At 37.4% G+C, this 26457-nt stretch overlaps 1 protein-coding gene across 1 annotated transcript in view; it reads left to right on the top strand.

Moving 5' to 3' along the window:
* The first annotated feature begins 2522 nt into the window (after nucleotides 1–2522).
* CAPZA2 (capping actin protein of muscle Z-line subunit alpha 2) overlaps nucleotides 2523–26457 on the top strand; it is a 30650-nt gene continuing 6715 nt past the window's right edge. The window contains exons 1-7 of the mRNA XM_057390482.1: nucleotides 2523–2606; nucleotides 16790–16853; nucleotides 18809–18860; nucleotides 19522–19585; nucleotides 20152–20358; nucleotides 21497–21576; nucleotides 24084–24162. Of these exons, the coding sequence (XP_057246465.1) occupies nucleotides 2568–2606; nucleotides 16790–16853; nucleotides 18809–18860; nucleotides 19522–19585; nucleotides 20152–20358; nucleotides 21497–21576; nucleotides 24084–24162 (585 nt within the window). The 5' untranslated portion in view covers nucleotides 2523–2567. The remainder of the gene's footprint in view (nucleotides 2607–16789; nucleotides 16854–18808; nucleotides 18861–19521; nucleotides 19586–20151; nucleotides 20359–21496; nucleotides 21577–24083; nucleotides 24163–26457) is intronic.

The following is a 26457-nucleotide window of genomic DNA, read 5'->3' as shown; positions in this document are numbered from 1 at the left end:
ATATTAATTTTATATATCTGATTTACAGGCTGGAAATTGGCTGTCAATTTAAAACAGCAAGTAGAACATATGACTTCATATAAGATGCATATAAATTCCAAACTAACTCATGTATCACTGCTATATCTGAAATCACTTCTCAGTCTTGACATCCTTAAACCTTACATCCTATTTTTTTTTCTTCATCTTCAGGATAATTTTTAATCCTCCTTTAAAATCTCTCAGAAATTTCCATATTCTTCCTGAGAAGACACACTAACACTCCAAAATAGTGAGTCATAAAGCAAGAAAAATACTTATTTTTGCACGCTTACTCATTTCCTATTAAATCCTTAGGTCACCATAAAGTACCTGTGAGGGTACTATTCAGAAGATTCACATCAATTTCTATGATGACTACACTGTCCTCCTCTGAATCATTCACTTCATCAGGTTAGTTTCAGCAAACATCCAAGAAAAAATCTGGTGTAAACATGGTACATYGAACAGATAGAAATATTAACTTAGAAAAAAACTATTCACATTTATCTGAGAAGATCTACCTTTTTGAACTACCTTCCTGATACATATTAAATAAAGTAACACCCATGGCAACATCCCCTAGATGGCAAAGCTCAAGATGTGTTAAAAATTAACATTTCACAGACCTCAGCTAGTAACTCTTAAGACTCCTAGGTGGAAGTTATGAAGTCCTGTTGCATGAAACTGAATGTTGAACAATGCTGCTCCCTGCTACAGATCATTACCTTTTATTATTGAGTACAAATAATATCTGTAAAATGTTCTAAACACAAATATCCCTTAGATGTACATTTTCTGTTCTACATGTCACCACTCGAAAAGGTTGTCCTTTATCTTGTTCCTGAGCTAAATACACTACTGTCCATTATTTTTATGCTCCATAACTTCATGTATTTTAAATCTCTTTTCAACTCTCCTGAATCAGCCATGTTGTCCAAGCTATGCATTTATTATTCTCATTTTAATTTACATGTTTTCATCATAAACTGATTTTTTGCGCCGTTGTAATATCCACATTTGGCTTAAACAATTTTTTGTCCAATTACACTTCCCTTCATTTACATGTGACAGTCCTCTTACAGCACCTGGAGTGCTAGCCCTGAGAAATTCTAGACATTGGCATATTTTACCCTATGCATGTTGACAGCATTTGTATACAAATACTCATGGAAGAAAGAGAAATGTGGATGAMCTCTATAGCATAACAAGATCCTTTGGCCTGAAGCTGGCTATGTTCACATCACTAACCATGGGTGACTTACGTGCATCTCAACATCYGTGATTTTCCAGTCAACAATTGGCATTTCCTTGTTCATCATAAGTGGGGTGAAGTACAATGTGCTGGACATTTAGAAAATGTATTTTTAAATGTTACCAAAGAGTTACCACTGGACTAGAGACAATCCCTRCAAGTCATCATCCCAAATCCCTCTGTGTACCTGCAATGTCACACCGCTGAAAAACACACGTCATGATTTCTCAGTCTGGTGGCAAAAAACTTCCAATTTATTTATTTATCTCTCACTGACCCCATTCTCTGCCCAACCTTCTACAGCACAAATAATTCAACACATTTCTCTGCACTGACTGAGCTTCCCACAASCCCCCCAGCACCTGTGGGGTGCCCAGAGCCTCGGCCCCAGCAGGGCCAYCCACTGCCCTGCACCGAGCTCCTGCCAATGTGGCTCAAAGCTGGACACTCTCCTCTGCTCTCAAAGGAAGCTGCAGCCAAGGGGGGCGGTCTCTTCTCCCAGGCAACCAGAGACTGGACAAGAGGCCACAGCCCTAAGCTGAGCTAGGAGAGGTTTGCTTTGGACATTAGGAGGAATGTCTTCRCTGAGAGGGCAATTAAATATGGAAAGAGAGTACCCAGGGAGGTGGTGGAGTTACTGTCCCTGGAGGTGTTTAAGGAAAGACTGGATGTGGCACCCAGTGCCATGGTTTTGTTSATAAGATGGTGTTGGGTCATAGGTTGSACTCRTGACCTCAGAGGTCTTTTCCACCCCAACTGATTCCGTGATTTTTGGTTCTGGCTGTCCACACCTCCAGCTGATATTAAAACCACTCCGGGATGCCCCATTTTCCATGCCCAACACACCCCTTCCACTCTGGGATCCCCCATTTCCATTCCCAACACTTCCCTTCCACTCCGGGATCCCCTGTTTCCGTTCCCAAGGTGCCCCTTCCACTCCGGGATCCCCGTTTTCCATTCCTTCCACTTCAGGATCTCCGTTTTCCATTCCCAACACGCCCCTTCCACTCCGGGATCCCCGGTTTCCATTCCCGACAGGCCTGTTCCACTCCGGGATCCCCGGTTTCCATTCCCAACACGCCCCTTCCACTCCGGGATTCCCGGTTTCCATTCCCGACAGGCCCGTTCCACTCCGGGATCCCCGGTTTCCATTCCCAACACTCCTCTTCCACTCCGGGATCCCCGCCCACCGCGCGCGCGCCCGCAGGCCCCGCCCCTCCCCGTGCGCGCGCGGGTCCCGCCCTTCCTGCCGGGAAGGAGGAGCGGGAGGGGGCGGGCGCAGCCGGACGGGAAGATGGCGGACCTGGAGGAGCAGCTGTCCGACGAGGAGAAGGTAGGGATGGGTGGATATGCTGCGCCGAGCCGCGCCCCCCTCTCGTTCCCCGTCCCTCCGMGCCGGCGGGGCTCCTGTTTCCAGCGTGGCCCCGCAGCCGGGCCCGGCCGCCGGAGGGGCGGGCGGAGGGTCGGGGGGAGGCCGGGGCAGGGCCGGCCCGGCCCGGCCGCATCTCCCGCCGCGCCTTGTACGGTGCGGGCCCGGCGGGGGCGGCGCCCGGGGCCCGGCGGGGGCGGTGGCCGCTGTGCCGGTCCCTGCGGCCGCCCCCGCCCGGCATGCGGGGCGCGGGGACGGGAGGGAGAGGCAGAAGAGACGCGGAAGGGCTTTCTCTTCCCCTTCCCCCACCTCCACTTCCCGTTCCCGAGGCGCCGTGCCCGTGCTAGCCGGCTGCTCCGAAGCACCCGATCTGCCCTCCCCTTGCACCCCCGCAGGCTCCGGGAGGCGATGGGATACAGATGATTTAGAAAAGGAGATGTGGGGATGAGGAAGGCTGTTTTGCTTCCTGCTAGGAGGCCGTAATTGGGGAAGTGTGAGGTCAGGGAGCAAAGGGACTGTGTTAGCGAGATRTACTCTTTTTTTGTGGCAGTTGGAAACTAAAATTTAAGGCAGATTTTTGCAGAAAAATCTCAAAAGTAGCAGGATGTTTTGTGAGACCTTAGTTGTCACTGCTCCTGCTCATCCMTTCTCTGTGGGATCCAGCTTCATGGCAGCTGCCTGTTTCCAAGCAAGGGTGTGGTATTCTGTGTACATGGTGCTGGTGCACTGCTCATGCCTTCATGTAATGCATGTTCTTGCTCACTTTCAACCTTAAAAATTGTATTTTCATGGCTGGGGAGGTTGCAAGATGACTCAAATGTGGAAGGCATCAATAAATGATATTTCAAATTTATTTGGAGTTAGAAGGATGTTTAAAATATMTAAGTGGTTACAGTAAGGCAAACTTTCTGTTTGAATATGGTTTATGACTAGAGATGTACTGATATGCCGAGGCGTGGACAGCACCAGGATCTTGTTATCTTCTTCCCAAGAGGTTTGAAGACTGTGCCCTTYTCTACTTAATTTATATTTCAGTTCTACCTCTCTCTGTTGGTATAAATATGGGTTTTTCTAGCCCCTTACAGAAAATACTAATCAAGGACGTTTTTCCAGAAGATATGCTGAAAATACTTAGACTACAAGTGATCTTGTCATCGCGGAATGGTTAAGATTAGAAGGGATCCTYGGCCATCATTTTGTTGATTCATCTAGAGCAGGCTTCGCAGGACTATGTGCAGATGACTTTTGAAAACCTAGGGATGCGGACTCCACAACTCCTGGGACAACCTGTGGCAGTACTTGGTCACCCTTGCAGTAAAACAGTGTTTCCTTGTGCTGAGATGGCACCTCTTGTGTTTCATTTTGTGCYCATTGCTTCTTTTCCTGTCAAGTAATAAAAGATAGAATGACAATTTTATCTTGTCTCTGTATAATCTGGGAAACACTGCCTGTGCTTTTGTGACTGATGGAGTTAAGTTCTGAACTTTCTTCTACCCACTAATTTCAGTTTTTCTTTTCTCCAAAATTGAGTKCAGACCTTCTATAGACTTTTCCTGCCTTAGTATAAGTGAATAGAATGAGCATTCATCCATTGTAAATTTGAATTGATTTTTCTATCAGTCCCATATAAATTGTTTTTCCTGTATGAGTGGAATTTTCCAAGTCTGAGAGTATATTTTATTCGTGAAGAAAGCAAAGATGGGTAACACTATAAACTCATGGAAAAGCAGACAATATCCATTGTAGATTTTGTGACACCTTAAGATTTTATTTCTGACGCATAAAATTATACTGTCATTGTACAATAAAAATGTTATTTCGAGTATTCAGTTATATTGAGCTTAAAAAAAATCAAGTGGATAACATTTGACAAACACAYCCTTCTCAGTCATAGAGTTGGGACTATAAATAAAAGCAGGAGTAGATGCAAAGGGGTAAGCATTGATTTTCATGAGAAATAAATCACATTGCTCCTTTATATACTTTTCTCCCATGATACGGAACTRTTGAGGGCTGATGCAGATGATGGTGGTGATGTAGTTTTGTAGATAATTTCAGTAGAGACATAAATAGAACCCTAAAACTCCTAAAATTTAAGGAGTAAAGAAGGTGAACCAAATAGAACTTTTTTGTCTCAGACTTCAAATAATGATGTATGAACACAAATAAGTGGGAGCTCAAGTGATGTAGTGATAGGACAAGTTCTGAAAGGTCTTTGATTCATATCTTACTTCCTGTTTAATCAAAAGATTTAAGTGTTACAAAGGCAGTAAGCCGTTCCATATACCTTACTGGTGCTAGATTTAAGATGACTGTATTTATTTGTAGCCTAATTCAAGTTTAAAACTTCCAGGTTTTAACGTAATTGAGAATATAGAAAGGGGCATAACTGGAATAATGGCAAGCCAGAGAGTTACAGTTCAGTTAAAAAATCTTTAAAACCAAGGCAGGAAAAGAGTCAGAGCATTATTTTAATATTCAGAATTGCAAAAATGGTTTTGAACTCCATCTTGTTCCTTGAATTCACATTTTTAAGAGAGTTTTGAAGCCTTGTTTTTCTTTCAGTGGTAACAGTGAGTATGACAATACATTTGAACAAGCTTTTTTAAAAAACCTGAGGATTGTTCATTGCAAATAAGGTGTGAAAGATTTGTGTAGATCTCAAGATTTGAAGTTGGGCCACTGCCAGTGAAAGTTACTAGTTTTAGCATCCAGGAGCAGCGATTTTTCAATACTAAAGACAGCTTTTTTAATCCACAGTGTTTTGTAGTTGCTTTATTCACATAGGTACACTGAGAATTCAGCAGCTTCTAGATATGTTGAATTACATGTTTGTTTATTTATTCRGTTTGTTTATTTAAAAATGGAGTGTGAGAGGAGGAAATCTTGAAGCCCTGAACTCTCAAGCAACAGAAAGTCATCACTTCTGCACCTTTCCTACAGATAATGCATCATCACTTAACGAGTTTTGAATGCAAAACCWATTTATGTATCCAGGATATTTGAAGTAGTTTTGCTGAAGTCCAGTAACCATCTTTTGCAGTTCAATTTTATTCCAGTTTCTCTAGAAATTAYTTTCTTAGCTGAAGTTACAACAAACTAATAAACATATATAAAAATATTTTTAATAAGCATATTAGTGGGAATATTGAAGGTACAATTTATCTACGTGTATATAGGCCATAACTGATTAATGGTACTGATTTTACTGCAAAAGTTGCATTTGCTAATGTAAATATTCATCTACAAATAATGGCACAGATAAAAAACAACAGTGAAATTATTTGTATCATAAAAGTAGTGCTCTCTAGTCCATTTTCGGTGACTTGAAGGGGTAATTTTACTGTAGCTTTGGTTGAAGTTTTTTTTGKTTTTAATGTGAATCGACGAGGCACAGGAGTTAAATTGCTGTGTAGGACTTGAGATAAAGCCTGAGAAAATCAAAATGGCTTCAGGGAGGAAAGGATAAAACATGAAATCTTTAAATACTAAATTAGCTCTTCTTTAAAATGCTGAACGTAATAAATATGGGAATTGTCAAACATATTTTTTAAAAAAGGGAAGTACACGTCTTTCAGTAAGCTTGTATCTAAGTAGTTTCACTTTTTCAGGAGGGTGGGGTTTAACAGTGTGATTAGRACAAAACTTCTCTTATGATGAGGAAGTAGTCCCATTTCTGAAAGTGAGCCTGGATGGCCTTCAGGGATTTCCTGGTTCATTGGGTAACTTTGTAACTTCTTAGATTTGTAGGTTTTGACACCTAATTTATCTAAGCAAGTTAAACTAAACTCTGCAGTATAGTTTTTTTCAGATTAAAGAAAACCTGTTTTTTAAATGAGTGCTTTGGAATCAAAAGTCTACCCCAGTAAAAKGTATCTCTCACTGAAAAAGGCAACATCACCTGTAATGTTGTCTTCTTTMAAACATACTACATTGACAGCAGTTTGCACTTACATGTACAAGCCCACCGCTGTGGGAGGCTCAGGTACTTYTCTCAATGCAAATATAAACCTTTTTTCCTGAAACTACTTTGGAAGCATTAGCAGATTTTTTGACAGAAAAAATGTTACTTTTCTGAAATCTTTACACTTGTTAAAGCAATTCCGGTGCTCTACATAATTCATTTTGAACGRATTTAGAATTCTGACTTTCAAAATCGTGTCAAATGAGACTTGGAGACTGTAGATGAGTAGGAGCTGCACTTGAATAACCTTTTCTGGGTATAATTGCACTGTAAKCTATAAAGTAAACTTAAAGTYTTGCAAGTGTCCTTAATGTTCTTTTTTCTGTAGCTCATTAAGTGTATGCTTTATGTTTAAACGTGCAGCTTTATTAACACGCCTATCAGGAGGACCTCGTGAGAATTCTGGTTCATAATTGTATTTAAATTCTTAACTGAACTGGAAATTTTGTAGCAGGATATAATGAAAGGCTGAAAAATTTTTAATACGTTGACATGCAAGAACTCAGATACTGTTTAAGCATATCTGCTGTTTAAATTTACTACAGTATCAAAGCTATACAAGTTAATACTTTTCCACAAGTGAAATGTAACAGTGTGGAAGGAATTTTTAAAAAGATGAGATTAAACTACTTGGTTACACTTTGATAACATTTTGATGAAATTCTTTAACATGAATGAGGAAGTTGGGAGTGCTCTTCAGACTGACACGTAATTCTGAATATTGGAGGTCTTCCAAGATTAAGATTTTCATGTCCATCTCAGGATATACATGAAAATGTGTGTGAAGGTAGTATGTTGTCTTGAGTTAGGTGTTATTGTTTTAAATTAAAAATGCATCAATACTATTGAGATTGAGGGACCGAATAGATATTTAAATCACTTTATTGGGAAAGTATTAAACACTGTCTGAACAGTGATCGCRTATGTGTAACTGTAAATAATAACTTGGTTTATTTCTCCAGCCATTCTGGCTGGAAGAAATTACTTGAGGTAACTCAAGTGCTGCTTAGTCAAAACGGGCCAGCTTAGATAAGGTTGCTTAGGGACTTGCACTTTGAGTTTTATGTATCTCCAAGTAAGAAGACTGTACTGGCTCTCTGGGTGAGGTGTTGCAATGTTTGTCTAAGCCCATGGTCAGAAACTTTTCCTCATACATAATTGTTGCAACTTGCATTCAATGCTGCTTGTCTTTCACCTTGTACCTCCATAGAAAGTTACTGTGCAAAGCAAAATTGTTTGCCTTTTTGACCAGTCAAAAGTAATTACTTGAAGCTTGAAGATGAATGCAAATGAAATATATTATAATTATATTATATTTTTTTATATATATATAATTATATTTTATTATAAATAAAAGATGAGTGATTTCTAAAACTGCAGTTCATATCTTCTTTTCGTAGTGCTAGTTTGAAGAAATCAGGTACTTTTKGGGGATTATGACTTCTACCATGATAGGGAGTATTTATAATGCAATGAGGCCTCGTTCCTGCTGCCTTTGCCTTCTCAAAACTTACAGAAGCTTGCTGCCCAGGAAACCTCTATTAGGTAGATAAGAGAAACAAATTGAACCAAAAATAGAGTAATAGAACAAGTTATTGGCAAATAAAGTAATGAAACTGGAGATGTTAATTTATGATACAATAGATGTGGTTCTATTGCCTACCAGTACAGTCTTCAACCTACAGTTCTGCTGTAGGTTCTTCCATTTTTGTTAGGTTTCCATTTTGGCAGCCAAAGAAGAATAGGAAAAGGGTTTTAGCTGCATTATTTAGCAAACCAGTGTGTTTTTTCAGGCAACCCTGTATGATATTCGCCTTCAGGTTCTGAAAGTGGGATGTAAAGGAGTGTGAACTGCTCGTTGAGAAATGAAAGCAGGTTTTTGAGCATATGGCAATTACTTTTATAATCCTTGAGTAAAAAKCTTCTGAAATGTAAAATACTTCAAATACTTTCTTAACTTGACAGAAGGCATTAAAACTTTTAATAGATAATTTTGAGAAAAAATTGTAAGACACTGGAATTGGGAGGGGGAGACATAACAATTAAGGTGCTACATTATTCTATCCTTTTTCACAGAGCAAGGTTTGGTGTGTTCCTTGTCTCTCCCTACTGCTGTCAAAWTCAGGCTTGATGTCCTTGGACAATCTCATTGTAACAAATGATCTTGGGGTGGGAAGAAGAATTGCTTAAAAAATCCAGGCTTTGTAGTGGAAGAATACTTTGCAAATACGAACCAAGTGCTTTTAGCTTACRGTAGATACCACTTTGTAAAGACTGCTGGGAAAGAGAGGCCGCAACACTGCAATTGAGGATCACGTGTGTTGGCATAACAGGACATCTTGGTTCTGTGTGTGGGAGATGATAATGTTGGTTTCTTTCTTTGTGAARTCTTAGCCATTTCTTGTACCTTTTACTTCTCAAGTAAAAGTTAATGCTTTTGCTTTTCACTAAAGTAAAATTTTATTACTTTTTCAGTTTCCAATGAATGACTTTTGCAAGGAAATAGAAAAAATTTTTTATGCTTCTTATCGGTTGTCTGTTCCATAAGCTCAGTATGCAATTGCTTAGCTGCCGTTGTATATATTTATATATAAATATAAATAATTGTGCATTAATATATACACTAGGCACCATGTATATTAATATATATATAATAAAAGGTTTCCAATTAGATATAGTCAGGAGTAATAAAAGTAAAATTACAAAATTGCATAGGAGAGATTTATCTTCTTATATTTGTTTTGTGATTAGTCTTGTGTGTTACCCGAGTAACCTTGCTTTCATTTTCCTTTTTGCTATATGTCCCTGATACAATGACTTTCAGAAGTCSTGTTTTGAGTTTGGATTTTTTAATCCTTCTTAATATGATGTGGTGTGTAAAGTGATTTTAAGATAGAGACTTTTATGATATTTAGATATTCTGCTTACAAAAGACCGTAAAGGGAAACATCCACCACCTTTCAAAGTGGTTATTTTTGTGAAAATAAATCTCGTTATTCAAGTCAGGTTGTCAGGTAGAAAGTAAGCAGCTGAAATACCACACCTGAGATTTACTTTTTGCACCACTATTAAGTGCTGGTATTGTTACATAGTCTTAAATACTTGTGTATTGAAAACAATTGAGGAAAACATGTTCTCCAGACACAATGCAGCTTTAGGCATTGCTGTTAAGGAAATGTCTGTTCAGTCAAAGCCATAGGTATGGAATGTGCCCCTGCTTTCCTGTGCCAGGGAACCACATTTTTACAGGGTTTTCTTCCTCAGCTCTTCTAGAAGCAGAAGTGGATTGGATATTACAGTCCATTTTTCAGTTGAGCTTGGTAGAAAGCAGTTGAAATGCTACTTTTATATTTATCCTTTCTCTACCAGAGTCACTGCCTTTTTTCCATGTTTGTGTGAGATGACACATGTTTTAGAAGGCTGCTTCACTATTTGAAGTTGTACCCGAGGGTATAGTGAGGTTTCATGAGATGCTGCAAAGGTAGTTTGCTGCTGACATGGGGCAGTCCCTTTCTCACCTATTTGTTCTTGGTGCTTGTCCAGCTGTTTGAAGGCTTTTTTGCCTCACTAAGCTCTCAGCAACAAGAAGCAATAATTATTTAAAGCTCCTTTGTAGCTGAATTGGTTGCTATCTTCTTGCCACCTTCTAAAGTTATTCCTCAGCTAGATCAATTTTCTTACCTGAATACTCATGGAAATAGATGAGCACTGATAGTATATAGGAGTTTATAAAAATACTGGTGTAACATCCTGGGAGGCATCTAACCTAAAGATTTAATGAGCAACTGGAGCCAGTACTACCAAATGTCTAGCTATGCAAAGGAGAAGCCAGTTGTATTTTCTTTAATGTGTTGTTACATGTGTCAATGCAAAATTCATTTTGAGTGGTAGATGTCAGAGCCGTTTTGCTTTCTAAGGAATGACAAAGCTTCATATTGAAAAATAATGGTACAGTACAAAATTAATTCAAACCATAAGACTGAATGAAACTCAGAGCTAAATAAAMCTAAGTAAGTTGTTTGTCCAGTATCACTCCARTGTGTACARGCGATGTCCCTTGTTATTTTGATTGTGAATTGCAGATCTTGAGAGAATTGAAACTTGCCTCATTTAAATCAGTCTGTGTTAATATTTATGTGATTATGAGCTAATTGTGAGAAAACCTGTAGCTACCTGTAAATASAGTTAAGTGGGTCAAGACAACCCCGTTTGCTCAGTTGCCTGCAGACAGGATCCCATCAAGAACTACATCAGAAGGCATGACTCTGAGAACAGAGCTCTTAGGACTCATTACTCTTCCTGGGGCTCCCTTCTCCTGGATCTCATAATTTTTTTTTTTTTTGCCAAACACACGTTTCTGTGAGTGGGAGATTTATTGTGTGTTATAAGATAGCAAGGGTACCCTCAGAAATCCAGAACGTAAATACATGATATACAGTGCTTTGAGCCTGCTGTAACACTGATAAGAGTAACTTTGGGAAGYTCTTTTTGTTCCCCTGTGATTAGCAACAAAGTTGTCTTTGTGTGGAAATGTATTGTGGGAATCTTTTGCACCCCCTCCTTCTTCCTCATTTTTCCTCCCTCCCAAATTTTCATGCAATTACTTAGGTAAAAAGGGCTTGTAATATCTATTTCACTATTTCATTTTTATTGCTGTGGAGCAGTGAACTTTAAATCTGAGTGTAGAGGAAGGGGGGRTCTCCCTGCTGCAAAGAGTTCACAGCTGAATTTCTGAATTTGAAATAAGTGATGTGTAGGAAAGAGTAGGGCAAGTACATGGTTTCACAGTATYTTGCTTATCAGCATGTTTTTTCTATGCAGCATAGATGTTGATTGAAGGAGTGAGCTGTCAGGGTGCCTGAAAAATACAACTGTGAAATAACTGTTTCAGTTCAGTTAAAAGTAGGGGGAAAAATGAAAGAGGGAGAGTCTTAATGTCTCTGATCTTGTTCGATGTACCCTAGCAGACTCTGAGGAGTGAGCTGCTGTGGCAGAGCTGACAATGGTGTGGCACTGCAGAGCCCTGCAGTGTGAGCGTGTATTCCTGACCATATATAGACACACACAGCACACAAGGTCGGCCTTCTCCAACCRGTGTCACTTCTCATGTGCCAGGAACAGGAAGAGTGATCTGGGGGCCACTATGTATAACTTCTTGAAAATAAAATGAACATCAGAATGTCTCAGGCTGGAAAAGGTAGAGAAGTAGGATTTCTCTATGGGTATCATACATTGAGAGAAATTGAATTGTGAAATTAAGGCAAAAGTATAGAAAAAAGGTAGATTTAGCACAGGTGTCACCACTCTGTACATTACTACATAGCTCTTTGCTTGTGTAGTCTGAAAACTGTAATTACTGTTGTAACTGAGTGTGGGCATTTGTTGATYGACCAATTGTTCTAATCTCTAGCAGAATGAAGAATTAGGCATAATGCCTAATAACCATGTTCATTACATGCAACAAACCTGTGCTTTTCCTAGGCTTCTCTGTCTGAATTTTCACCTTAATTGAAATACTTTACTTTATAAAATCAAAAAGCTTGTAGGTTTGTTAAACTTTTAACTGATGTGATGGGTAGCATTTGGCATCACTTGAATTGTGAAAGTAAATCTTGCTAGCTCTTACGTACTGAGACCAGACTTCCATTTAAGCAAGACTGAGAGTAGTGAAAACTGGATAGAGTGGCTGCAGTGGGGAATGCTTCCCTTCTCAATGTTTTAGAAGTCTTTTTTTTATACTTTTTTTTTTAAACTTGCTCTCAGCTTCTGTATGATTTGTCCAGATTAATGCTCAAACCTACACTAAGACACATTTCATAAAAACATATTTAGATTGGGTTTTTTTACATTCAAGAAATTGAATATAGTAAATATGGGTTCCTTACACAGGCTTGTGGTAAAATCTGGCTTTTTGTGAAGCACTGGTGATCAGATGTTCTGGACAGTGAAGTCTGAAGTTTATAGTTTCTTGCCACTCCGAAGACTCRAAGCTGAAAACTGTCTGTAAACCAAACCTACATCAATAAAACATTGTCTTAAACTTCAGGTTGTGTTTTGGGAGTAACTACAGTAATAAGTGAAGAAACTTCAGGTGTWTTATGTCTGAGGTTTTCTAAAGGCAGACTCAACTTTAACAACTGTTACTTGCTGATAAGTGTATGTTTCATGTACTGTGTGAAGGTGTTCTCTTGAATGAAAAGGTTTTGTCATTTACACTGAAGATATTACATTGTTTCTGTTTTGGCTTGTTCAAATCCATTTTTAAGTCTCAATTTATTGAACAATCAGCACTGGTTGCAACTGTAATGCATCTGATTGATTTGGGTTGGTAAAACTGTTTTCAACAGATATAACTTCCTATTCAGTTTGACTAAAGTGCAATTTAGCTTTTCACCTGTCCCTTTGTATTACAGGTTATGTGCCTCTTGTTATATGTGCATTTTTAATTTATCTGTTTTTAGTTGCCTATAAATGCCATATTTTATATGGAATGTCCCTTTGTTTTAATTGTGCTTTCCCAAGTCATAGTTGAGCCAGAGACTTTTTGTTGCAGAAAGGGGGAGATCTTCATCTCGTCGAGGCTCATGGAAGTGCATTTATTTGTCTCCAGAATCAGTCTGGGTTTGGAAARCAGAAGCCCTCTTTAGAGTATTTATTTCTGATAAAATTCAGAGGCAATAAATCTGTAAGTGMTTCTCAGTTCTGGTGTGTTAAGTGAGACTACTGGATTTAATTCTTTCATATGGGCTTCCTGCATGTAAGAGTTGGGGAAATAATGGCTTTATCAGATACTCATCACAGAAAAGTTAATTTGGTTTAACTATACTACTAAAGGAAAATGGATTACTTTTAAATTGGCCTCACAAAGGCAGGTTAGCTTAATTTAGAGAGTGACACACTCTCAACTTCTGARAACACATTAGGTTTTTTGCTTTTGTAAGCGTGAATATATTTTATACTTGATGAGGTATCCATTGCAAATCGTGTTTATCTATTCTATAAAAAATGTCATCTATGATGAATTTTCACACTGAAAAAACTATCAGTGAGGAACTGAATTTACTTGTAAAATGTTTTTGAAAAGTAATGTCTAGACTGGTCTGTCCTGAGGACATCTCTTGCTACTGAGTTCTTTTGAATGAGTATTACTTATAGTGTAGCTAATCTGACTGATAACATAGTTTTTACTGATAGTGAAAAAAGCAAGCAAAACCAGATTTACATTACCAAAACAGCTGAAAATGAGGTAGTAGTCCAGTTTTAGTATAGGGCTAATATCTCCCCTGTTAGATGCTACCAGTTTAAAGTCATTCAGAGTGCCATTTGGGCACCCATGTTTTACTTAATTTTGCTTTTATAGCTGCTGCCAGCCCAAAACTGATTGACCTGTTATTTCACAACTCAAAATGTCCCTAGGTCTTGTTTCTCTGCTTGCCCAGAGCTAACCTGGACTTGGCAGGGTAAGCAATCCTGTTCAGTTCAAGTCAAGGAACCAAGAAMTGAGTGTTCCTTCATCTTGACCTGAGAGTCAGCCTGGTGATAGTCATGCTGAAATCACACAACTACTTGCTCTTCAGGCCTGATCCTTGACCTTGTTAGTTGGTGTTATGGTTTAACCCCAGGTAGCCACCAAGCCCCACATAGCTACTCAGTGTGTACCCCACTAGTATGATCAGGAAGAGAATTAGAAGGGTAAAAATGGAAAAACTTGTGGGTTGAGATAAAGACATTTTAATAAGGGAAGCAAAAGCTGTGCATGCAAGCAAACAAAAYAGGTAATTAATTGAYTGCTTCCCATGGGTAGGCAGGGGTTCAGCCACCTCTAGGAGAGCAGAGCCCCATCACATGTAATGATGACTTGGGAAGTCAAACACAATCATTCCAGAATAACCCCCTGCTTCCTCCATCCTCCCCCCACTTTATCTACTGAACATGACTGGATATGGTCTGGAGTATTCGTTGCTCAGTTTGGGTCACTTGTCCTGGCTGTGTCTCCTCCCGACCTCCCATGCACCCCCAGCTTCCTTGCCAGTGTGTCAGTATTAAAAGCAGARAAGGCCTTGGCTCTGTGCAAGCCCTGCTCAGCCACAACAAAAACATCTCTGTATTATCACTGTGTTTAGTGCATATCCAAAACACAGTCCTCTACCAGCCGCTGGTAAGAAAATTAGTTCTGCCCCAGGCAAAACCAGCACAATTGGTCATTTGATAAAATGTGCTCCAATAGAACATTGGAGCCTGTCTTGTCCTTCTCCTTCATGAGTGTTTTCTTATGAAAAAGATAATCATAGGTTAACTTAATTTATCATTCTTTATATTATTTTGGCTTGCGCATTGAACTGAGTGCAGTGCCTTGACTCCAGCAGGAGAGAGAGGAGTGTGAAGATTGGTGGTTTGGATAATGTTGGTAATGGAGATGAGTTTACATTCTTTTGGTTCAAAGGAGACGATCCAAGTTGCTTTAAAAGTAGCCATAGAAGGTGCTCTTGCCTCTCTGTCTCTCTTTTGAGAAAAGTGAAGTCTGTAGCATCTATCTCAGTATAATGCAAATTCATGTTTACTTGGGAAGAGGAGATTTGATGGTAGGTATTTGAGGCAGCAGACAAATGCTATCTGCAATCCAAAATGCAGGATTCAGGTTAGAAAGTTGTGAACTGACTTTTCCATTATCCAGCTCTGAATGGTCGTGTGCTGTTAGTGATCTGAAAGCTACTTGGGCTGCTCATGTTGTATCTTATGAGGATTGAACAATGCTAAGGATGCAGCTAAGCATTCTCCCAAGACACTTTAACTTGAATCACATCTCCTGGAGACCATGGTCTGAAATTTGGGCTCTGTCAAGAATCAGGGGCCTGAACATTGGCTGTGTTGCCACCCTCAGTTTTAAAAGCTATTTTTCAGTTCAAGAGCTCTAGCATGCTCAGACAGTTCATTTGTAGTTTCAAATACAAAGAAATGTGTAAATGTTAATCATCTTTGGGGGTTTTTAGGTCTTTGTTAATGGAATGTGTGCTTCTCATCTTCATTTCAAACATTTCTCCCAAACGATCTCCTAGCTCTTTATTCCATTCCATAGAAACATGATGGAAGGTGTTAGAAAGGTGAACTGTGGTTCATCCTGTATTTGAATAGCAACATCACAGCAAGGATGCAAGAGTCTTGGATGACAGCAAAGGATAGGAACTTYTGCCAGGTTAAGTTAGGGAACCAGTATTTATTTAGCTAGCTTTTATAATGGTTGCCTTTAACAGTGTAAGGGCAAAAGAGGAATGAATGAGTGTCTGCTGAGTGACATTCTGCAAGTAAAGTAATATTCAGAAGTTTTAAAGTTGTTTCACATTTAAAAGGTATTTTTGTGATCTTTTTGCAAGCTCATGTGTCTGTTGCTCTGCAGTGAACCAGCTCAGGAGCCTGGTCTGAAAAAAAAGAGGAATAACCTTCCTGATCTTGATCACTGTGCTGTTGTACAAGGGCTCATGCAAGCAGAATGAGAGAAAGCCAGGGCAGGTGTGCATACTTTTAGTGGAAATACTAGCTTTTGCTGTGTTCTCTCTGCAAGAAGTTGTGGCTGAAGGCCACATTAATTAATATCTCAAGGTTTTTTTAAGCTTTATCTGCTGGTACTGTGGTACTAAGAGATCTTAAGTAGATGCAGGTGAAATTACATACTTTAGTGTCTATACAGTGTTTTTAAGCTTATTTAATCTGCCAGTGACTGTCTACCTGTGGACCTTTTGGAAAGTATAGAACCATATGATGTGTAGTAAAATTAGAAGAGAAGCTTTGAAGATAAAATGTATCTTCATCATGGTTTTTGGCTATCTTGGATTGTGTATTGATTCCTAGGCATCCATGGACTGAAAGCTGAAATAGATTGTGAATATATTATTKATCTGATTTATTATATTCATCTTTTCCTGTTTGCCAGTAATGGAAAACATAAATGAATCAATTTCTCCATCTGCTTCCATCACATAAAAACTCTATTCCATTTGAAGAGATGGAACTTTATATTCTGTGTTTCTAATAAAAACTGAGTAGTTAAAATAATCTGAACAAATATGTGGAAAAGTGGGAGTTGTACAATTTCATGTCTGATTATTGAAATTACATAATRCATGACTGCTTTAAACAGGAATGAATGCAAGTATATACAATCACATGATTGGTTTTTGTATTTAAGGTGCGTATAGCAGCAAAATTCATAATTCATGCTCCTCCTGGGGAATTCAATGAGGTGTTCAATGGTGAGTATGACTGCTCTGTCCTTTCATTTAAGACATCTATATCCAAAATGGCTTTGCTAATTATTCTCCTGAAATTTCATGTAACTTATATTGTAGGAGCTCCCTTTCTGTAAGGGCTGATTTTATAGCTTGGCATGATAAGCTTTGCAGTCACAAGACAGCTTGAAGTTTAAATGCAAAATGAGGAAAGTACTACTTTTCTTTGTGATGTGAGAATCAGCTTTGTCTAAGGTTTTAATGMATCGTGAATTAACAGTTGCAAGGGTTTCTGTTTAGAAGACATATGTACTCTTTTTTCAGTCTTTGATAGACAATTATATTGTTCAACAGAAGTTAAACTAGCTGAAATTAAAATGTCTTCTTGGTTTTTTTAAAGRAGGAATATCATTGCAAATACTTAACCTGGAATATACAAAGGACTAGTGCCTAATGCCAGTTGTGGAAARAATATTAATGTTCTCCAACATTTCTGATCTTCAAATTCTGGGCACACTTAATTTAACTGAGTGTATTGGTAAACTGAAAGGAAACATAAAAGAAGCTTCTCTCAACTATTGTTGCCTGAACTTTACCTAAGACATTGTTTTTTTAAAAAATTGTTGTGTTTGTCTGGCATCAAAATATTTGAGCATACATGTCATATAAAAAGGCTTGCTTTATAGTTGTGGCTTAAAAATATTTCTGAAGCTATTYCAGTAAAGGAGTAAATTTAATATACTAAACCTGTAGTCAGCATCAGACTGAAGCRAGCTTAAGTTTATTAAAGAATGCAATACTTTTACAAGTACCTTGTTCTTGAGTTAAAGTGTTGCCAGCTGATTATTATTTAAAATTAATTAGTACTTCGTTTTTGAAGAGCAGCTTACTAACTCAGCTTTCCACAAATTATTAAAATTTCTCAGAGTAATACAGCTTATAAACTTTATTGTTATGCTAATTCATAGTTGCAGCTACCTGCTCAAAACAAAACAAAGTATGTTTGAAAACAAAAATGAGGCATTTGATCACAAATGCCTGACCAGTGTTCAATGAGATTCAGACTGCCTTCTTGAAAAGAGAGAGAAAGCTTTTGATTCCAATTCTGCAAACTGGGTTTTTTTGGTTGAGTTTGTGTGGGGTTTTTTGAGTTTGTGGGATGGATTTTTTTGGGTGGAGGGGTTGGTTTATTTCAGGAGRGTGTGCTTGTTTGTTTTTTAAATAAAAAAGTACCTTCAATATATTCCAGATTTTCTTTTATTTTCACTTGAATGTTACCTTGGGAATCTTTAGAAGRGGTTTAATATTTTGTAGTGAAAACTAATGATTGGTTAGTTAATGAGTAGTGAATTGTTATTAAAACAGTGCCTAGTAAAGTCAAGTACATAAATAACAAATTTGCTGCATAGTAAATATGAAGTAATTCTGAGAAGACCATTGACTTTATTCTATATTCATATGTTYCTTGTATCGTGGTAAGAGAAATGCTATTGTGATGTATAATCCCCTGCCTAGTAAGTATCATTAAAGAATGAGACAAAAAATGGTAAGGCACAAAAACACGAAGTTCAATGCATACCACATCTGTGTCTTCAGAATAGAGTAACAATAATATAGTGTGAGGGAGTTGATAATATACATTTTAAAGGAAACTTGGTAGAATTCTGTGCTGTTCTCATTCAGAGCTTCTCTAAAAACTAGATTGACAGATTCCTAGAGCCTGTAGAATACAGCTTATATCTGTTYACCAGATTGTCTTGGAAGAGATCAATTTCTAAACTATTATTTTCATTTTGTTCAGTCAAAATTATAAAAGCAAATTATGAAGCAACAAATTTTCTACCTAGTAATCTCTATAGGTATGGAGTAGTTGGTTTTGTTTTTTTTTTTTATTTTGTTCAGTCTGTTGACCTTTGTTATGTGACTGAAACAMGTTTCTGAGTTAACTGTACTTTTACGTTGTAAATACTTCCTTTCAGATGTTCGGTTGCTGCTTAATAATGACAATCTTCTCAGGGAAGGAGCAGCCCAGTAAGTACCAGATGTCACATACTCAGTTGAATAAAGGCAAGATGTTTTTTCAGCAGGACTTGTATAATCAGTAAGCAGTTCATTTAAAAGATGTGTGCTTGGCAAGTAAAACCCTATTGTGTGTGTTGGGCATCTTTGATCAAGATTAAATTCCTGGCAGAGAAGAGATCTGTCTTGTATCCTAATGATTAGAGCAACCTTATTTTCTGTTTTATGGTAGATGTTACTGGAASATCTGTAAGATGCTGCTTCCTTAGACCCTACTTCTATATCAGAACATTATGCCTACTGTACTTCTATGCCAAAATTAGTTTCATCTGTAAAATGGGAAATGTCTGGCTTAGTAGGTTGGATCCTTGTGGAATTTAAATTTTATCTGTTCCTCCAGTTTCTATGGGTTATGGTAAAGCTTATATGTTTGTCTGTATCAGGTTACTTTTGAATGTAAATTTTTGTGTAATSGTTGGAATCTGTAATACAAGCACTGAGTGAACCAAAGTGATTCCAAGAATTTTGGCCTGCTAAATAAAGGCCAATAAATTGATATAATTTTTTAATGCATCCAACCCAGATTATTAGCTATTCTTTAGATCTCTTACTGCTCCTAAGGAAAAGGATTGTGCTTGATGCAGGTTTTTGTTGGGTTTTTTTTCTCTTGTAGTGCATTTGCACAGTACAACCTGGACCAGTTCACTCCTGTAAAAATTGACGGTTATGACGAACAGGTATGAATACAATTAAATACTTGCAATCTTCCTTAAACTGTTMAAGATGTTCTGGTATTAGAAAAGTTCTTGGCAAGAAAATTAAAAGAAATGCCTCTTCTCTACCAAAACACAGAGATTGGGCTTTTGCAGTRGTAGCAGTGCCAGTCCCATAAGTTAATCATTTAGAGGTATCTGAAAAGCTTGAAATTCCAGTCTGCAGCRCTGGCTGAATTCAGTATTTTATAGCTGTAAAAACAATTTGCTCCATCTTTAGTAGCAGAAGACGTGAATTTCTATCGTACATGTTTGGTTGCAGTAAGAGGGTAAGATTCAAGGTTTTTTGTTTCCTGAGGCAGTGTGTCATATTTGCCTTCTCATCTCTTGCTATATGCATATTTTGTTTAAATACAAGTCTTTGGGTGTGATTAATATTACATGCAGGATATAATTAGATTTGGCATGCCGTTTTTTTAAATTTTTATTGAATAGCAGATGTTAKGAACTAATTTTATAATATAATGAATTTTATTTAATTTAAGTACATATACATGAAATAAATTTTTAACTTAAATTTTATAATACAGGTTTTGATAACAGAACATGGTGATTTGGGAAATGGAAAATTTCTGGATCCSAAGAACAAGATTTCTTTTAAATTTGATCACTTAAGAAAGGAGGCTACTGATCCTAGACCCCATGAAGTTGAAAATGCCATAGAATCCTGGAGAAATTCAGTTGAAACAGCAATGAAAGCATATGTGAAGGAGCACTATCCAAATGGTGTCTGCACAGTAAGTGCTAAATTACATAACCACTCTACCACTATAGATAGATACCAATTTAAAAAGGGAGCTATTTGTAAACCACTTTTGACTGTAAAGAAYTTACTCCTGTCAGGGATTCATACAGAGAATGAGGGAAAGCTTCAGCAATTTAATGTTGCAGTTATTGGATTATCAGTGGGTGGCTACTGCAGGTCAAAGTGAAGATATACCTCTGTATTTAAGCATTTTAATTTAAAWTTCTGAAAGCATTTAGACCTTTTATGGACCTACTGCAGGTTGATCCTGCTGATYCTCACTATCTGGCTGGTTGCTTAGAGGGAGAAAAAATTCCATAAGAAAGAAATGTYTACCTTGGCTTGGTTTACTGACAAAACTGTCCTACTAAAGCAAACTGGTTTTGCTCTATCATTTCTCCTATATATYCAAGTGCTGTGGTTCTGATAACTTCTTAAAATAAAACCTCTTAGTCTGGACTAAAATAGCATTTGCTTGCTGTAGCAAGCCCTATGACTATTTAAATCTCAGCAAACTGATCTATTGATAGCTTTTCTGTGCTTTATGTTGATGTGACAAATTAACGAGGGAAAAAAAAATCAGTTGCCGAGTTAGCAAGTTGAATTGGATTCCCAGGCAGTCAGATGAGTCCCAATTTCTGTAAAGGAAACCAGATTGGATATTCACTGAGATAATTTTTAGTAGTACTTCATTTTGGGGGATAAAGCAGAACAGAGGACCAACCAAACCCACCCTTTTAGTCACCTTTTTGCTATTCTGTACAGTTTAAATGATCATATAGTGGTAGAATAACTGGTGTTTGAAACCCAGCTGGTAATATATATATTGTCTCAGTAGTCACTGTTATAGGCTTAAAATTCCTGTACTGGCAGAAAAATGAGTCCACAGTAGATAAAATTTGTATAAGATGGTTGACCTTCTGTTTGTTTAAATTAGATTTTTTTTCTGCATTATAATGAATACTTTAATGTTTCCTGTACAGAACATTATGTATAACCATAATGGTTATAAAATGRAATTTTAAAGTTTATATAACAATAGTAGAACCAGATAGCTAAACAGTTTGAGGAATATCTACTGAAACTTTGTTGATTTTTTTTGCCTCTTTCTTTTCTTTTTCCTAATTAAGGTGTATGGTAAAACAATTGATGGACAGCAAACCATTATTGCATGCATAGAGAGCCATCAGTTTCAAGCGAAAAATTTTTGGTAAGTTTCTGTGTGGATCCACAGACAGTAAAATACAGCAAACTGAACACATCAGTGTYATTACACTGATAATCCTTAGTTCAGAGGAGAAGGTGGATGCACATCTGGTATGATATCTTTTTTCTCCCTCCACTCCATTCCCAAGATTTTCTGCCAAAAGTGTAGAAAGCTATTCCTTTGTTGTCAGTAAAATGGCAGACTGTGTGCCTGCATCTCCTTTGCAGAACTTTGCAAAATTCCATATCACTCATATGACATACCTATTTAATTTTCTTGTTTATCACACTGACACCAGTACTCATAGCTGTATTCCMTAATACAGTTCCTTAAGCTTGTTTTGGTTTGTGACTGACAGAATAAAAACARCTCCTTCTAGTTTGAATTTCTCAGAGAAAGAAGGTGACCAAAAGTTACTTTATTGGGGGACTTGAGTGGTTTATTTTTGGGTAAGGCAGATAAAGGTAATTTTGTATTTAAGAAACAGTTACGAGCTGCAGCTTTTTTTTTTTTTTTTTTTTTCTTTGGTTTTTGGGGGTTGTTTTTGATTTGGTTGAATGAAGTTTTCCACAGTCTTTTTTTTGGTTTTTTTTTTGTTTGTTTTTTTTTTTCTTTTTTGTTTCTTTGGTTTTTGGGGGTTGTTTTTGATTTGGTTGAATGAAGTTTTCCACAGTCTGGAGTGAGCTTTGGATAGCTCCATATGGGAAACTGGCCAGRGTTGACATAAAATATCACAGTATCAGGAATGGGTTAAGGAGGTTATATCCCGAAAATAGCTTATATATGCTGTTGTCAGAAGAAAGGTATTTAATTGTTATTTGGTTTGCTGTTTTGCATCTGCTTGCAATTCAGATTAGTAATCTCACAGGTAATGAATGGAAGTACAGAAATCTTTTTGTTTTGATTCTGAAGGTGGATATTACATACCCATAGTAATTTTCAGCATGTGTATGTATTAGTTAAATTATTTRCCCAGTACACTGATTTTTACTGAATTCGCATAGCTAATAAATATTTAAATAAATAAACTTGACTAGTTAAGTCTGTATATTTTCTATCAATATTAAATGCAACTTGAAATAATATTGATTTTTTTTAGAAGTATGAATGAATTTTGATATTCCAAATAGTTAATTTTATAGTCTTTAAAGAAGAAGAACAGTTCGGTGGAGAAAACCTTTCAAGAAAGGTTTTCTTTATTAAAGTTATGGTTTGACATCTATGGGTAAATCTTGACCATGTTTTTAACAGTTTTTCAGAGGTAGTCAGACTCTAATACTTCTTCTTAGCAAGTTGTAATAAATGCTTATTGGTTTGGGAGATTTGGAGATGCAGGGATGGATTCCAAGTTAACCAGACTCCTCACTTATCCAGCTGTTTGGCTGAATATCCAGACCAAGCCACAGCCAGCATTTATTCACAAGGTGTTCCAGCTTTTTAGGCATTTGGAAGTCTGTCAGCCTACTATGAGAGTAAGTTTGTTGGTTGAAAGAAAACCAATATATGCCAAAGAAAAATACTTTGTGATTGCTTGAAGTACTATCAGCATAGTAGGATATATATCTTATTAAAGAAAGAAAAGTTAATCTCTTACAAAACATTCTAAGTCAGTTGAGCCMCATAAAGTTTGGTTTTATAGTTGAGTTACCATGTTACTATCTATATCAATATATAGATTAACTAGTAGTGGTTAATTTTAGTATTTTATCTTTTTCTCTCCCCTCGTTAAATGCACCTAACATTACCAGTATTGGAACTCATAGTATCAACTTCCTTTTTCTAAGTGCAAACACAGGACAAATCAAGGACAGCTGCAGTGTATTCTTGATACAGCKCTATAGTACTAACCTTCTAACCCACTAACCACATAGCAAAATAAGAAAATAAATGTCTAGTTTAYAGGAAAGAAATCAGGTGRAACTACACTCTCCTCATACCAWTTTCCAGGTGTGTGAAACACCTTCTAAGCATTTTGGCAAGGATTCTGAATTTGTGGAAGGAAGCTGGAAGGAAATAGTTGTCCTGGAAGGGAAATTCCAGAAGAKCTGAAATGCCTAGTTACAGTTAAGCATAGGAGAAAGTCTTGCTACTTTAATGTTCCTTCCATTAAGCTTTTGATAGCCTGAGGTGAAGTGTAACTTTGCCTGATATAGCAAGTTGTCCAGGTCCCAGAAACAAAATATTGTCTGTGTGTGCCTAAYAAATACTACAAGAGAGAAAAGAACATTGGAGGCTTCAGGTGTTTTCAGAAGTCCTACTGTTAAAAGTTCCTGAATWATAAATCTCCTTGACCCACACTGGAAAGCGAGGTTAAATGTTTTGGAAAAGTGTTCCATTCATGACCTATTATGAGGYTGAATCTTTAGGGGAAGATTTTCTGCAAGTGAAGTTGCACTGCAAATTTCATTCTCTGATTTCCATTAACTATCAGTTTTATGTTGGGACTTTTTTTCATAACCAGTGACATAATTTGGTGACATCCAATTTCTGTTTTATTGGTTTTTTTTAAGGAATGGCCGTTGGAGGTCAGAATGGAAGTTTACAATCACCCCTTCAACCACTCAAGTGGCTGGCATCTTGAAAATTCAGGTATGCTTATCTCAAACTGTGTCCTGAGCACTAAAGTCTCCAGTCATTATCGGGGGAGACTCAAGCCAGTGTATSAAATATGTTAAGGGAAAATGGAGACCCAATAAGCAAAGCAGCAATGCCCATTCAGTTAAGTGTAAGTGACTTAAATGCATATTAATCTAATCCTTATAAAAAAAATACGTGTTTAATGTAATGATTCAGAGGACTTGAGAAGGTGTATTCACCTCAGCTAGGCATATACCTCTTTGGTTTCCAGTTTCTTGAATTCACAGTGAGACAATCCTTTCTGGTAGGTCCTTTCTGAAGCAGAATTTTTTTAATGGGGTTTGTTTTTTTTTTCAAGTTATCCTATTGTTCAGGAAGGTGGAAATCTTTAGTTTCAGCAATTCCACCATCAGAAATTTTTGAATCTGTGTCTTCATTCAGAATTTGTCTTTACTGTTGGCTTTAGGCCATTCAGAAAGGAGGAATTCCAAGCAGGCAGAAGTCTTGAGACAAAGGAAGTTTGACTGTCATGTTGTAGGCAGGGARACTTGACTTCCTGGACTGGTTCCCTGGAATGTGCACACAAACATTGCAGCCATTTATTGAAACAGTTCTGGCATCAGGGACTAGAAACTTAGTACAGTCTGACTTTCAGTGTAGTACTTTATTTTTCTTTTATTTACAGGACAGAGTCAAGTTTTGTCTTCTTGCTCTTTTTGTGCTGCTCTGAGTTTTGCTTGCCCTTACTGCTCAGTGATGACTGCAGAAGGAAGATGCAAAAGAATGTTTTTCTAGCCTGAGACTAGGATGTTATTTTAGGATGTGGTAGCTGTGTTCAGATTCACTCAAGAAAGGGGACCCTGAATCTGCTTCCCCATGCTGGTGACAATTCTGTAACATTTGGAGTGATAGTCAAAATGTGCACAGCCATTATTATGTTGTCAAATCACAACAGTCATGGCAAGCAGCACCTTAAGTAACTTGTAGGCTTCTCAAGATTTTGTACCTTAAAATCCAACTTGTAGCAAAGCAGGCATTTTCTCCACAGCATGCACTTGTCTTAAGAGGTTTTCCAGAACAAGGAAGCAGGTGTCCACCTAATTCTTGAAAACGTTAATGCAGCAGCCTAAAAATAGTCTGAATGAGGAATTTATTCAGGTTCTAATCAGCTTTTCAATTTGGGCATCAGATGATTTTGTCTTTTATTATTATTTCACATAATTAATGAAGTAATTATATAAATTCATTAAAGTCTGTGTTCTGGAGACTGATGAAAAGTTCTACTTTTTTGCTTGTATGGAAACTGGTTGTTTCACCAAGGAGTTTTGACTTCAGTTCCAAATTTTTAGAAATTGTGTATAATTTCTTCAGTGTATGTGGRAGTATTCCCTCTTTATCTCTCAAAAGAAACAAAAAAGTGTTTTAATTTTTTAAGGAGCAAAACCTTGCTCTAAAAAATGAGGTCTTTACAGCATTAATGAAGTTTTTGAGTACTGAAATTTCAGTGTTGTTTGCAAAATCTTTGACAGCAATACACTATTGCCCTATTTCTGATGAGACCTTTTATTAAAAGCTGGGAGAAATTGCAGCATCACCTGCTATCTTCAGGTGTTTCCAGTATTAAGATCAGTTGCGCAATTTTTTCCTTGTGCAACTGATTTTTTAAAATTCTAGTAATAAATTACAACAAAGGAGATTCTCAATTGTCATAATCTCTTCTGTTTAATTTTCTTTAATTCTATGTAAGGGGAAAAGCAACAGCAGAGTCTTCCACTAAAGCTAAGTCCCTGCAATATTTAACATGCTCCAACTGTGCATGGAAAAGAACTGATAAGTGTACTGGTTACTAATTTTATCTCTTAGATAATTTGTTTTTCTCATCCCTCCTTAGTTAACCTTTCCAAGAGGTTCTGTTCATTAACATCCTCTTTCTTGTAGTCTTCTGAACCCAGACCTAGCATTCTAGAAGGATGTCAGCAGTGAGGTATAGTACAGAACAGTTACTTCTCGTATTTTGTTTAAGATATAACACATCCCAGAATTAGATTTGACTCTCCATCTCTGTTAAGTTTTTAGTTTGAGTGTTTGCCAAGAATGTGACTCAGTGTCACAGATAAGAAGATGTTTGTGCTGGTGTTGGCCTCCGAGCACARGGGAGGTTTGGGCTCTCTGCAGTGAATCCTGATGGACAAGGGGGAACATTTACATTTCTCTGGGTTCTTCTGCTTCWCTGAGAGTTCTTAGAATTGTGCACTGAGTAAGCACTTCTCATCCTTCAGGAAATGTATTGAAAAAGACAGGTAGAAG

The sequence above is a fragment of the Malurus melanocephalus genome, unplaced genomic scaffold (assembly GCF_030028575.1).
Source record: "Malurus melanocephalus ecotype Western Australia unplaced genomic scaffold, MMel_1.1 scaffold_27, whole genome shotgun sequence".
NCBI lineage: Eukaryota > Metazoa > Chordata > Aves > Passeriformes > Maluridae > Malurus > Malurus melanocephalus.
This window is presented reverse-complemented; position numbering and strand designations above follow the sequence as displayed.